Source organism: Corvus cornix, chromosome 6 (genome assembly GCF_000738735.6).
Source record: "Corvus cornix cornix isolate S_Up_H32 chromosome 6, ASM73873v5, whole genome shotgun sequence".
Lineage (NCBI taxonomy): Eukaryota > Metazoa > Chordata > Aves > Passeriformes > Corvidae > Corvus > Corvus cornix.
The window spans coordinates 30,438,783-30,453,915 of NC_046336.1; the positions used below are offsets into that span (position 1 = coordinate 30,438,783).

The 15,133-nt window shown below is 41.7% G+C and overlaps 1 protein-coding gene across 5 annotated transcripts in view; it reads right to left on the reverse strand.

Annotated features, from left to right (window-relative positions):
• Nucleotides 1-15,133, reverse strand: part of JMJD1C (jumonji domain containing 1C) — a 158,834-nt gene that overhangs the window by 18,309 nt on the left and 125,392 nt on the right. For 2 of the 5 annotated variants that reach the window (XM_039554088.1, XM_039554091.1), the window contains 8 exons: nt 13,999-14,142; nt 13,689-13,881; nt 11,934-13,621; nt 8,679-8,851; nt 6,155-8,361; nt 3,336-3,537; nt 1,402-1,616; nt 301-453 (listed from right to left, as the gene is read on the reverse strand). In XM_039554088.1, the coding sequence (XP_039410022.1) occupies nt 301-453; nt 1,402-1,616; nt 3,336-3,537; nt 6,155-8,361; nt 8,679-8,851; nt 11,934-13,621; nt 13,689-13,881; nt 13,999-14,142 (4,975 nt within the window). Of the gene's footprint in view, nt 1-300; nt 454-1,401; nt 1,617-3,335; nt 3,538-6,154; nt 8,362-8,678; nt 8,852-11,933; nt 13,622-13,688; nt 13,882-13,998; nt 14,143-15,133 lie in introns of those variants that run through there. The other 3 variants (XM_039554090.1, XM_039554089.1, XM_019286550.3) reach the window with 3 other exon arrangements.

Below are 15,133 nucleotides of genomic sequence, written 5' to 3' on the forward strand. Positions count from 1 at the left end.
CAGTCTCACAGCTGAAGAACAAGATTTAACCTTGAGGGGCAAGGCACAAGCAATCCACAACAATCCACACAAAAAGACTGAAACGTGGACAAAGAGCTAAAATAGCCCCCACAGCAGTTGCTTTCTGAATGACTGATTCTACATCTCCTGACAAAAAAGGAGGCGAAAAAGATCAAGAAAAACCAATACACACAAGCAGCAATTTAACACTTTACAGAAAGACAGTTATAGTGGATCAGCAGCTCTGCAACAAATGAGAATAAACAGCCTATACAATACTCTAGTTCATAAAGAACTGACCTCTAGAACTTTTCCTTTCCTTTGCTTTGTAACAATCTAGGCAGACCACAAATCCACATTTTTGGCAGACCCAATGAATGTTAAATAATGTGGCTTCACATGCATCACACATCTCACGGACTCCTCTCACTGCTCTCTTCCATGCAATTTTGGCTGAAATACAAAATAAGCAGAATAAAAGGACTGAAATTTAAATGCAAAGCACAGAATGAATAGTCTTTATAGATGAAGCATTCATAAGTTTCCCCTCAGACACAACTGGGTTTTGGGGGAGGAAAGTGATCCTCCATAAACAGGCCATCAACATCTACCCCCTTAGTTCCATTACACAGCATCCCCCTTCAATGCTACTATCAACACATTATAAAGAAATAAAGCATTCAGAAAACATAGACTGAAGTCATACAGAAAAAGTATTGCTGCAAGTATGAAGAACTTTTTTAACACATACTTTTAACCCCATGCACTTAAGAGAGCTGGGTTTTTCACCTGGCTGCCCATGGGACATGCTTGATCTCAAGGGCAGCCAAACCAGTGAGCTGGACAGTTGAAGCTGGCAGGAGGGGAGGGAGCTGCCTGTTCAGGAGAGCTGGCTAGTAGTACATGTTTTCTGCCCCACTTCCTCCTCACACAGCCTGGAATTAGCAGAGCCACCAGCCTGTGCCCATCTGCTGTGGGCCAGAAGGACGGATGGTGGCATTGGTGGGGAGGAGGTGACAGTGTCAGCACACGCTCTGCAGGGCCCACGCTGCTCCGCTCTTCTCTTTGTTTTGGGAAGGAGACACAGAAACACACCATTTGTTGGCAGCAGTCAGTACCTGGCTCGCCACAGGCCTTGGCTGGGAGCTGGCTGCTCTGGCTGGAGAGCTGGAGGCCAAGCTGGGAATGGAGACTGCTCCAAACCCAACAGCAGCCTGGCCCCGGCCCCTGCCCAGCACAGCCACCAGCACAGGGAGGGGATTGGGCTGGTCCTTCCCAGCATGCCTTCTTACCAAACAGCCTAGGAAAATCCAACTGCCAGGGGAAGAGAGCTATGCAAAAGGAAGCAATGGCCACCCAAGAAAAACTGCAGAACGCTTGAGAGCTTTGAGTGTTCCTTACCGTCTTTTTTCACCCAGGACATGGCTGTTTTCTCAGACGTTACCAACTGACAAAATTTATCCCCTATGATATCTAGAATGTATTTAGAAGTTTCTAGGTCCAGTTCATCATCTTCATAGTTTTCATGTGTCCATAAACTCAGTGCTTCATCATCATATTGATCAGGAGAGGAGAAACCATCTATCCTAACCACTCCATTCTTACTAAAAGATAACCTAAAAATGAAAACAGATAGTTTAACTGCATGTATTATACTCTGTGACTTCTCCAGTTTACTTGCTACTTTACCTTGCTGCTTAAATCGTACAACACAAAAAGTTTTCTTTTTACCTTATCATGCTACAATATTTTTTAATTTTTAAATAAATCCTACTGATGAAAATAGTTTTGAAATTACCAATAAGCAAGCATGAAAACTAAAACTAACCTTTTAGGAACTTTTTTGCATTCCATTCACTCATCATTCTCTCTTCTAGCATTTATTACTCCTTTAAAATTGCAGACAGAAAAATTCTTTTTTTTCTTTTTAATTTTGGTCAAAGTTTGGTTCCACCTACTCCTCACTTTCAATTTTCAGAATGTCTGTGACAGCAGTCACTGACTTATATTTTATAGATTTTTGTATCCTACTGCTCTCATACTGAGAAAACATGAGTTCAAACACTAAACTTATATCTTTCTAGGCAGAACAAATCACTAACAGAAGATAACATTTTTGTATCCACTAAGCTGTGACCTTTAAAAGGCTTTCCTGTTACCCTACCCAGTACTGTTCCACTAACTGGCTATACTTAGCCTATTTTTAAGCAGTAACAATTAATGCCATCTATCCAAAACAGGGTAAGTCATTACATAGATGTGATTGTAACAGTTAAGGAATTTATGCCAGCAAAACAGTCCTGAATTTAGAAGTACCAAAAATTACATTTAGATATGTATTCAAACGAACAAGATGAAACTATCAACTTTCAGCTACAACAACTTCCAACAGAATTGTAAACCTCTTTTGCAATTCAAGCCCTACTATCTAAACACAATGAAATTGCGTTCAATTACAATGAAAGTAATTAAATAGCTTTAAATTTTACTACAATATAATCAAAACATTCCAAGTTTTTAAATTCTATACTGGTTTTTTTAAATGCTGGCAAACCTTTATGTTCTCTCCTTTATACAGAACAAAAAAAACCAACCAAAATTCCAACTTTGCCACATTAGGAAGCAAATATTCTTACAGAGAAGGCATTCACAGTCCAACCTTGAAACGACTCCTACAGATCTACCAAGTCTTGTAACTAAAGAGCCATTACAAAAAAATTAAACCCCATTTAGGGAACAGTTTATTGTCGAAAACGAGTTGGATTAGTATTGACAGCACAGTCCATACACAAATTGAAGCTGTTTTACCCTTTCTTGGTGCTTCCTGCACCCACGTGCACTACACTGCACCCCAGGAAATTTTCTTCCTTTTCAGTTTTCCTTGATGGGCTGCTAATTGTGAAAAAGGAGGTCACAACTCCTCTCTGTCCTCAGAAAACTCCGAGCAACATTCCCACCACATACTGGCATAAGAACAATTACGAATAAGTGCAACTCTGCGGTTGTACAACTTGTCCATAAAAACTGAAGCTTGCCTTTTGAAAATCCCACTTCAAATGTCAGACACCTGTGTAATGGTGATGTGCTGTTTTTTCTGCTTGCCTAAGGTACACCAGGCAGATGTTCTGATGTCTTTGCTATAAAGCTTTAAACAGCGATGAAGTCAATCCACAAAAGAAATACAAATGTAAATACTGTTAAATTAGATGCTGTCTTTTATCAGGTTGACTGACTGAGCCAGAAAAATCAGACATACTTTCAAGTATGCCAGTCCTTTGTCAGTATTATTCTTAAAAGCTGAAGCACCACATTACCAGGAAACTAGTCATACTTACCGCCGAAAGTAGTAAAATCTACAAAACACTGGTGAGTGAGTTGGTTCTTCTCCCTTCTTACTTCTTATTAACCTACATTCTCTGCATTTTTGCAAATTTGGTCCTATTTCAGAACAAGAATCATCCTGCAAAAAGGACTCTCCCGTTTGCTTCAGCTTCTTTACTTTGCGCCAATCTTTTAACACTGAGCGAGGTATACCAGCTGCAAAAGTAAGGAGAGTTTCAGATGAGGCACTGGCACTGCTTACTCACAGATCACAGTCAAGATAGTCAGCGTTCAACTTTTTTTCAGGTACATTTGTTACCTGAATAACATATTTCATTTTTATTTCCACTTGCCTGCCTGTCAGCATTGAAGCTAAAAAAGCAAAGGTACCAATTAAACTTACACAGGGCAGGAGCACAGTTAAATACCTGCTAAGCTCCCAAGACACTACATTTTCCTCTATATTAGGTGTATCATTCAACAGGTATTCTACTATAACCATCTCCAGAATCTCATTCTGACAAAAAAAAGCAAAGACACACAATACTGCATGAAAGTTAAGCAGGAACTCTGTTTCAAGTGAAGGTTTTGGCAAAAAAGGCCACAATTTAACGATTAAAAGCAGAGCTCATAAAAACTTACCCAAAAGCAAACTCCAACTCCCTCAAAACTTATTTTTTGAAGGTTACAAATATGACTACAGAATAGCAGCTATATTCACAGAATCCATTTACACTCCGTCTGGTTTGTTGGCTTTGCAAGGCTGAGCAATGTAATTCTATTTTCAATACTGAAGTCAGCAGATCTGACACCAAGTAACATGAGGAGCAAGTCTATTGGGTAATAAGTGCAATTTTCACATACAGGTTTTGAAACTGAACCCTGTTGTTACTTAACCAAGCTTTCATTTTAAGGAGTCTTAAAAGTGGCACCACTCTTATCTGCAGACAGAGAAGTATCTGTCATTTCATTTCATCTAGCACTACTCTTGAAAGTTCATGTCCTGTAAACAGAGATCTGATGTAGGATGATAAAGGGGTCAGGGTGCTAACTGTGGACTTGGTACCTGGGCTCAGATTGGTATGTTGCCAGAGATGACTTGAACAAACTTTGCAAGTGACAGACTGCCTATGCCTCAGTTCAAGGCCTAGAAACCACACTCCATACTCATCCAAGGCATGACAGTAACTGGATTAAAACCAGGAGTAGAAAAGGCCCAAGTACAGGTTTACTACTCCAGACCAGTGTTTTCTGCCCTGGAAGCAGAGATCCCGGGTGTCATCTAGGAGCTGCTATACTTCAAGCTCTATGGGTAGGCACACTTGGAAGACCCCCAGCACTTGCAGGGCTGTGAAATGCCTTGCTTTGCAGGAGGGAGCCTCACAGCCTGGAGCTCTGAGCACTCTGGCTAGCGCAGGAGCTCCCGGGGCTTTCCAAAACGGCACCAGGACAAAGCACTCTTCAACCCTGGCAGAATCCACATACCACCCATGCTGCAAAACCACCACCAAGCCCCAGATCCTGAAGCACAAGTTAGTTTTTACCTCCAGCCACCTACAGAGAACCCAGGCAGCTGTTCCAAGGGAACATCATCTTTCCTGAAAGCTCCTCAAGGTTGACTATGATTTTGTGTAAAACTTTGTGGAAAGTTCTTTTTGAAAGAAAAATCTCTGACCAGCTCTCTTGCAGAAATTTACCACTAAAAATGTTTTGCAACAATACAAAGGTCATAAACACATAACATGTTAAGTGTTAAGTGTAAGCATTTACAGTTTACTTTAAGAAGTGAAGCTGAAAAAGATTTTACAGGCATGTTTGCCTTGATCTTCCCTTTACTTGAGGCAGAAAGAAAAAGCAATACTATTAGCACTGGACCAAATATCCAGAGTACTTTAGATGGACTACAACACTTCCAGCACACAGCAGAATTCAGCCATCAAGTGCTCTCAGATACCAGAAGAGTAACTTTATACACCAGACAGTGAAAAGCCACAGAATGTAATTACAGGCAGAATTGCTCAATTTCTTGCTACCTGTACTTAAAAATTCTTACAAGAAGTAATTTAATGGTAGACTCTCTCATACTTAACCAGACCAAAGACAAAGCAGAGTCCTTGGAAAAGAATAAATTGGAATAAAAAAGGCAAGTTTTTAAATCAAATCCCTTATGTTGGCAGACCAGTTTCTCTTTTCAGATTAATCTAGTTACAATCTGCTACATGTTACAGTATTAAATTTAAATTGAATTTTTTATTTCCCTAGATTTTTTCATTCCTTAAACAAGAGGGATGTTAACACCATGTAGTACACATGCTAGTTAGGAGTGTGAAATGATTCTCCCTTAAACCTTTCATTAAATTAACCAAATCATAACTGAGTGGCAGCAGGCTCTCAAGGAACTGCCTCTGGCTTTCTGATCAAAGAATGAATTAGAGTTCAACAACAGAGAAACTTTCCCTCCAGCAGTGCTCTAAAAATAAATGCATTAGATCTTAAAACAAAAAAAAACCCCAACATATATATATATAGCTCAATATAAGTGGCACAACTATATGCACCAGCCTGCTCAATTCTGATGGACAGCATAAACCAGTTTGTTTACTGCTTATTTTTAGGCCAAGAACCAGTTTGTTAACACAGATATACAAAACGGTCTGTATCTTACACCAGGATATTTCAAATGGCTTCAAGACAGATAAATCTGGACCTACTCATTTACACAGGCATGCTTTTTAGCTCTTTTCCCAGCTATCGTGCATGACAAACCCTCCAGGATTAACAGTGTTGGACTTCACACTCCTCTGTGCCTTCCAAATCAGATTAATATACTCACTGCTGTTACTGCCGCTCTGTAACTTCAGCTTGCTTTTTTCTTTGGCGCTCCTGCTAAGAACACCATTTGGTTTCACTTCTTCCTCGGTATCACCCTTTTTTTTCTGCAAATCATTTTGTTTCTTTTTGTAAGTTGGCTTGGGCTGCCGTTTAGTCCTTTGCTCTGACTTGCTCTCACTTTCATCAGAGTCACCACTTTCAGAGCCAGACTCGTAAGTTCGTTTTCCTTTTCTCCTTGGGTGCTTATCTTCCTTCACAAACTTATCTGCCAAGATTTTGCTATCTATGTTATTTTGCAAATCATTTGATGTAGAAGCTATTAAATTGACAGTACACGGCTTAATAATTTCTGAAACACTGTTCCCTGAATTCTCTTTTTTATTAGTGTTTTTATCTTCCTCTGAATGCCTTGTTAGCCAAGCCTTTTTCAGTTTAGTGTGGTAGTTTGGCTGACTCGTCTGGGAAGTCTGCCCACTGCCTACAGAGTTCGCTTTGTTTATTGTATTACAGACGATAGCACTGTCTAGGGAGAGAGAGGTTGAAAATGTCTGATTTTTCACAGAGTTGGACTCGGTCTCAGTGGTGTTACTACTTTTAAACTGAGCTGCAGCCAACGCTGCCTTGTGCTTCTTCAAATGGACAAAGTCGGTAGAGGTGGAGAATCCCGAGCTGGGCTGAGCAGCGCTGCCTGTGCTGCCAACAGCGGATGCAACCGGAGCTGAAGTGCTGACCTTGCACTCCTGGGGCTGTGCTGCCGCCTGGCCGGCCGCTCTCGGGGCCGCGCACTCCAGCGGCGCGCAGGATACTGCGCTCGACACTGAGTAGGTCACTTCAGAGCTCCCGCGGCTCGACACGCTGGTCGTCGTTGCTGCTGATGTGGTGACATCCGTTTTGGTGCTGCAGATGATAGTTGTGGTAGGGGTGACAGCACGAGGAATGCTGCCTTGCGAGACAGCTGGAAATTTCTTTTCATACTGTGTGCGAGCACTGTCTGAGTTCATATTTGGCAGGATGACTCTTCCAGTCTCCCTGGCTTCCGCTGTTTTCAGGCAATCTGCTTGATTTGTCACAGCTGAAGATCTCTCACTAACTCGATCTTTGGAAGCAGACTGCATTACTGGTACATTCTCGTATTTTGTGCTAGAAGGAGGACGCACAATAACAGATGCTGTAGCGGACTGCGACTTTCCACTCATTCTTTCACTGTGCCAATCTACTTTTTCATTATTTGGGGCATTATTAGACTTCCACATTTCTGATAAATTCTGCTCAGAAGTGCCCTTGTAAACAGTCTGGGCTTCCTTGGGCTCAGGTACTAAAGTTGGCGGTTTCTGCAACTCCTGTATTTTGCCACCACCAGCATTAACTGGTTGAACGGGGGTTAGAGTTGGAGGTGAAAGGCTGCTATAGCTGCTCTCCTTCTTCTCCAGGCTCTGGTGCACAGGAGGGTGAAACACAGGGGCCCTATGCAAGGCAGGCATACTCCGGAGTGTATTTGAAGATGAGACTGACAACTGAGTAGGGCTCCTGCTGTCACTTCTGAAAGAATTTACAGAGTGAGACTGCACCGACTGTGGAAGCTGCTCAGGTATCTTGCTTGTAGAGCCTTCGCTCTCTGGTTGGTGCTTAATTAAAGGTGGAGGTTTTGAAAGGGAAGAAATGTAGGAGGGGAGAGCCTGGGGACTAGCTGCTGTTGAAGGACAATTAGCTTGCTTATCAACATATGCACCTGAAGCTTCCTTTGATGGGTACGATCTTGGTGGTTCATTTACTACACTGTTAGACAGGGTAGTGAAATAGTTACTCTGTGGCAAACTCTGCGGAACTGAATGTTTCATTTTATACAGTTCTGACACAGAACGTTCAGCGTCTTTGTCGTATTTTACTGAATGGCTTTTGGGACTTGAAGATAAGGATGTTACCCTGGAGTAGTTCTCTCTCTCTCCCTCCAGTGCCTTTATTTTAGCTGTAAAAGGAGCAACTTCAATACTTTCTTGGAGTATCCGTCTGTGTTCTTCTTTGTATTTGCTCAGTCGTTCCCCAGTCTCCTGTGGTGGCCTTGGCAGCTGGTTCAACATTGGATCTGCATAATGTCTGTGCATATGGCTCTCCTTTGCTGCCTGTGTTCTGCTCTGCTCTAGCTCACTCTTCACTGGCGCAGTGGTAACAGAACGCAAAGGGTCAACAAACGTTTTTCTCTCCAGTTCTCTGTTTGAAGAAAGGTTAAGCAAACACAGGTTAGTCTGAATGTAGTACAACGTGCTAGACGGAAGACCTTTCTTCCCGTGCCCTGAACAAAGTTATCTATTAACACAAAATAAACTTTTCTCTATATTAAGTACAATTTCCAGAAATCTTCGAATGATTCATGAACTCAAGTACCACTCCTAGTCAAGAAGGCAACACACTGACAAGCCTGTGTCCCCCACAGGCAACCACATCTACAAATAAACTAAAAGGAAGCTAAAAGGCAACATCACTTGCTGAAATGTACCCCCTCACACAGAGATCAACAGCAAACTTACTCTTTGCGATGGTCTACAATACTTTTGGACAATGGTGGGCTGGAATGCGTAGCCAGTTTAAGAGGCCGAAGGGGATCTGCGCTGGACGGTCGCACAGGAATGTGACTCAGTAAACCAAGGCTGTCAGCTGAGGTCACTGGGGTGGGCTGATGTAACCAGGGGCTGGGAGTATTCTGTTGACACCAACCAAAACAAAAAATAAAATCAGATTTCAAAATAATCACGGGACCACAAGGGTCACTCTACCAAGTCCTATCAATGATCCAAGTGAAGTAATGTATTTCAGTATCAAATCATAGACAGTAAATAAAATTTAACATTTAAAGTCACTTTTTTGATCAACTGAAACACAACTGTACTTCCTCTGGACTTCCAGTATACAAAACAGTTTACACATTTCAGAAGCATTCTTAGAACCATTTAATTTTCAAGTACTCAAGATGAGCAGTTAATTCTAGAACAGCATCTCAAGCTCATCAAAATTAACAAACCGAAGACAACCTGACAACACCTAAATTCTGTTACTAGTAAGAAGACCATTACCTCTTCAAAGAATTGCAAGAAGTATTTCTTTAAAAATACAAATATGGCTTGGTATTTCTGGAAGCAATTTTATCTCCAGCTTTATGACAAATCTCTATAAAAGGGATATAAGTATCTCTTTCCTGGTTTGTTCCTCTCCTGCCCCAACCAAATGATTTAAGTATGATAATCCTTATCAATCTGCTTTATTTAGCCAGGCATTTTTATTTGGCATCATCATCATCATCACACTATGAAACCCATAAATGTACACACCTGCCATACTGTGAAGCATGGCAAACACATAGGCCAATTTTATGCTGTGTACCTAAACATTTTAAAGGTGGGCCTCCTCGTTTAGACACACTGGTAAGTCTTCATCTATGGAACTACTGTTTAATCTACTACTTTGTTCATTTTCTGTTTTCTTATCCTCTCTGAAACTTGTGTAACAGCCTGCAGAAAAGAGCAGGAGCAGCACTCTCTCTGCTCCTGCCCTCTCTCTCTCTCCTCCGCCTTAGGAGACCTGCTTATGAGAAGCGCACGCAGTGGAGTGGAAAGGCAGGACACCTGTTCAAGTGGGGCTCAAGTGCCGGGGACAAGCCAAGAGTGAGCTTTCCTGCACACCCCAAAGCCTTGCGGTGCTGATCCATCCCTACCTTCTTCCTCTCCCTATGCTCCTCAGCAGTCCATCCCCATCCTTCTCCCCAGACCCGGCAACTCCAGTTGGGAACTACTGCAGCAGAACGGGAGCCAAGAGCTCTCGTGACACATGCACACAGAATAGATCTGCAGGTGCTACAAATCTGAAGTTCTGATTTCTGTGTTTTTGAATATTTAAAGCAGCCACCTGGGTTTGTGCTCACAGTGTTAGTGTGCATGCTTCCTAGGCCAGGAGTTCCCACGCTGTGGTGAGTTCCCACGAACAGCCTGTAAGCTGTATTAAAGTATTATGCAAAGAAGGCCCGTCACCTTCTCCCTAGAGGAGCTGGGGAACATCTGCCTGAGCACCAAGCATTGCTCAAACAGCTTCGTGACTCCACCTGCAACCATCTACTGCCCAGCCCAAACACGGGAGCTGCCACAGCCACCCAAGGACAGTAAGAGAAGGTGGGCTTGGGGCACACTTCCTTCAGTTCAGAGACATAGCTCAGCTCTGAGCCAAGGGTGGATGCTGCTGCTGCTCTTACAGCCGAAACACAGATCCCTTTCTGTGATTGTGGCATCCATACAAACCGACCGTGGAAACACCCACTCTGGGTTTCTAAGATCTATTTAAAAAAGGCCTCCAGTGCGAGAGCCAGAAGACAAGTCACCACAAGACAATTGCCACATATCAACATAATTAAAAAGCTACATGCCTCAGTATGCAGAGATGCACATTTCAGGCAGCCAAAGTGAAAACAACGTCTATCCTAAGTTCTTTAAAATGGACGCCCGTATGGGGTGGAGCAGGCAGCAACATGAAAAGATAAACCCACCTATCGTTTTCTCTTAGGCTTTTCTTCACTGCTACATTTTGATTTTATCACATTTTCGATCAAACTCACTTCATATTACAAGGCCAACTCAAACTGACTGTTTTGGGTAAGACTTAGCCACAATGGTTTGGCTTTTCTCAAGCATGAGTCTGGGGACGAATAGCCGTCCCCATGATGAAAAAGAAAAGAAAGAAAAAAAAAAAAAAAATCTTTCTAACCATTCAGAATGCCAAGCTTTGACACAAAGGCTTACAATTTGGCAGAAGGACCACTGTCAGTGACACGCCTTTTGTGGTCCCTGTGAAAATCTGCCCAAATTAGGCCAAGTTGAAAGCCTTGAAAGATCACTATGCACATGCTCAGTGGAGGTTTGATTGAAGCTGGCAGTAAAGCTCTCCGAAGTTTCTGTCTGCACTACACATGCTTCATCTTACACTATTCCTCTGAGATGCCTGCAATGAGCATGCCATATCCCCAAGCCTGCAGGAGCTGCGAAAACTTTTCCTGTAATTGCCACGTCTGCCTGCCAAACCCCACCGCCACACTGGGCGCTAGGCTGAAAAACACAGACCATTTCTTCTGAGACTTCAGTGGTTACACGCAGCACACAGACAGAGGAATCACCCTGACTTGAATACAGAGGAGTAGAAAGCAGATGGCAAGGCAGGGATGTGTGTCAACAGGAACAGAAGGGGAGAAAACGATACGCCAAGAAAGGGTACACAGATAGGTGTAAAGACAAGAGAAATGGGTGTATAGTGCATGAAACACTTATAAATGCAAGAGCATTTCTCTTCAGAACTTCCCACTGGATTTAGTACTCCTTCCTTCTCAGTCTTTCACCATTATTGAGTGAACACGCACAAAATTTCACTATGAAGGCAACTGTCCCACCTCTCCTAATATTTCACTTACACAATGGTACACAGTTTGAGGCAGCAAATATTTATCCTGTGAACTTCAGTTCCCAAACCAGCTGGCTGACCTCATTTTTAGTCATAAACTAAAACCAAACATTTCATTTTTCTTTAGAATTCTTAGGAAATCAAGGTCTGGAAAAACTCCCTACGCACATCCACCATGATACAGTGGTTACTGCTGTAGTTCCATTCCTAGTTCTCTGCCTACTCAAAAACCCCACCAGCACAGTATACTCAGTGTGACACAAACTACCACATCTGTACCTAGGAAATCACTGCTGGGAAACACCAGGCCCAGCTAAATAAGTCATTAAGAAAGGATCTCAACTTACCCTTCTCAAGGAAGCCTCTGCGTTAACAGGAGTTTCTGGGTGGACCCATTTGGAGGAGGGCAGACCGAGTCCTGAGTAAGCATGTGTTCCATTTGGATACTGCCAAATAATTGGATAAAGCCCTAGCTGATTATAGGAAGCAGAAGGATGAGCTTGTCCGAGAAGATGTGGAGACTGGTGTTGTAACATCTGTTGCTGCTGCTGGTGTGCTAATGCCAAATGGCTTAAGCTGCTAGCATGAGCAGTCTCTAGTCGCGGGTGGGCACCCAGCAGGGAGGCAGCAGGCACTCCGGGCAACACTGCGGGAAGTAGATGAGGGTGATGAACAGAATGGTGAGATGCGCTACTAAGGGGGTGAGTGTTAATAGCGGACAAGGGAGCCTGAGCTGAAGACCCAGCGAGCAGATGGGATGAACCAGTTAATGCAGGATGATGAGCGTTTGGATTTAAACAGGTTCGGTGGGATGAGGAATGCAGAGGATAATTATGCTGATGCAAGTAAGGTGAAATGTGATTAGTTCCTGTTTCTTGTCCAATCAGACTGGGGTCCCTGTATACTGTGAAATGTTCATTCTTGTCAATGATAAGAGGACTCTTAGTAGCTTCTAGAGCACTAACTCTAGCTGGAACTGGATGAAAACTAGACCTAGGCAAATCATGATCAGTTTTATTGGCTGACCTTGTTAATCCAGTAGCATGACTGTTTTGGGAACTAACCTTAGACTTCACAGTATCAGAAGATTGGGTGAATTTAGGCTTAACATCAGGTGACTTTGTTTTAGGATGATCAACTGAAGCACTAGATTTTGACTTCACAGAATCGGGGACTGGACTTTGTTTACGCAGTTTACTCTCTTCTGCTACAGAAGCTACATTTAACGAAGACATAAATGAGCCATACTGCACTTTTTCAGAATTTAAGTGTTCATTTACTGGTAATGTTTTTACAACCCCAGGTTGTATCAAATCCGTTTTACCAACACTGCTAACCCAACCTTGATCAGCTTCCTGTTTCCTTGCTTCAAGGAAATTTGCATTTGTAAATTGCTGCTTTAAATCACTGCTGTGAGATTCTATTTTCTGAACTGCTTGCAAACCAAAGGTACTTGCAGCATTATCCTGGTTCTCCTTTTCAGAGTTGTTTTTATTAGTAACGTCAACAACACATTTCGGAGTAGGTGGTCTGGGTAAAAACTGCTCATTCTTTAACTCCACAGTATGATGTTTTTCTGCATTACACTCTTGAACATGTGGATCCTTGGCATTCTGCTCATGAAGTGCTGGCTGCTCTGCTGCATGGAGTGAAGATTTTTCCTGCTGATCCAAGACTGACGACTTCAGTCTTTCAGTCTCTTCATGGTTTTTATCCTGCTGTACTTCATCCCATGGAGACCGTCTATCTGTTAGTGTCTGTTCTACTCCCTCAGTAGTTTGGGATTTTCTTTCTTCTCCATTTATCTTTGAAGAGTTCTTGCTTTTTAACTCATTTTCTGAATTTTGCTCTGAGGATGAATCTGTTAATCTTTTATTTGAAATTTCCGAGTCACTGCTCTCAGAATAATCTGAGATATTGTCTGTCCGCAGTCTCTTCATATTTAATTTTTTTTCATCCTCTTCAGGTTTTCTTCTTTTACTAAGAAAGTGTTTATTTTTGGTTTTGGGGTTTTCTGTAAAAGATAAAAACATGTCTATCACATTTTCAGTCTAATACAGTTTTAGGAAGCTCTCCCTCCCCCTTCCATTAACCGTTTTTACCTCCTCGACCTATATAATCATATCTTTCATCTTTCATCTTCTCTTCATCAGGCATGCTGCTGTCAGAGCCTTTCCTCTTATTTGGCCGAATATTCCTCTGTTGCTGGTGCTGGTGAGAATTCTGTTTTGGTGCTGCAGTTTGGGAATTCATTGCTGGTCTGGGACTATTTGCTTGTGCACGTGTATAATGACCCTAAAAATAATTTTTTATTAATGGACTTAAATGCAATGTTAATTAGTGTCTTTAAACATGTATTTTTAACATTCGCAATATACGAAAATACTTAGGTAAAAAGATAAATGTATCTACGTGAACTGTGTTGCTGTTCTGGTTGGAACGAGACCGCCGGCGTGAAGTGATGCCAATATTTTCACCTTTCAACAAAGAGTGAACAACATCATCTAGAAAGGTCATCTGAACCATAGAAGGATCAACATTCTGGGGTTCTAACACCTGGTTTATGTAGAAAAAAAAAAAGAAAAAAGAGAAGAGAGAAAATAACAATCCACAGATGTTCAGACAATGCCCAATCTGTATTTTCTATATCAGTGTTCACCAGTCTACTTTATGTGCCGAAGACTAATCAGAGAAAAGCCTACTTAATCCTGACAAGCAGAACTGACATATGACACAACAAATGCTGGGAACAGTGTCAAACCAAAGCAAATGTGTCTTTACGTGTCACTGCAAAAATAATTTTTTTAAAAAGCAAAGAATAACCCAGCACCCGTTCCTTCCCCCTCCACTGACCTGCAAATTTGAGATTTAACGAGCTATTCATAGAATAACCCCTACATAGTAATTACAACATAAAAGTATTTTATAAGATTAATTTAATATACTATAAATTATACTGCAGAAGCACATTACAGTACTGCTTTCTACAGAAGCAAAACTGCTGCAAGAAGAGAACCAAAGTGACTGGAAAGACGAACTCTAAAACTGCTGAGTGTTACTAGTGAGAAATATTTCATAAAGTAGGAAATGCTAACCAGATCGTCAAAGAATATGGCACAAAGTGAAAAAAGTAACATTTGGGGAATATTAACTTGAGCAAATTAAGGGGAAGAATTTGAGTAATAGACTAGTCTTAAATTTTTATTGTCACACACGGTTTTGTCAGTCATTTCAAGGCAGATGGGTCATTCATTCTATTACTATTGAGTCATTACTCTACTCTCCTGAAACAGAATTCATTACTGCCATCAAAAGTACCAGTATTAATACTTTTTGTAACATCAAATTCTGAAATAAAACTAAAACCCACCATAGCAAATACAAATTAGGGCTGCAGTAAATGCTTAATTCAGTAAATTGCAGAAAGTGACTATTTCAATTGCTTGGAAAAAGTAATCATTACTGAAGTGCTGAAAGATTTCATCCTTGTGAAAAGAAATTCTCAACAGAGCAGACAGGGAAGACCAGTTCTTCAAACTGGATTGCT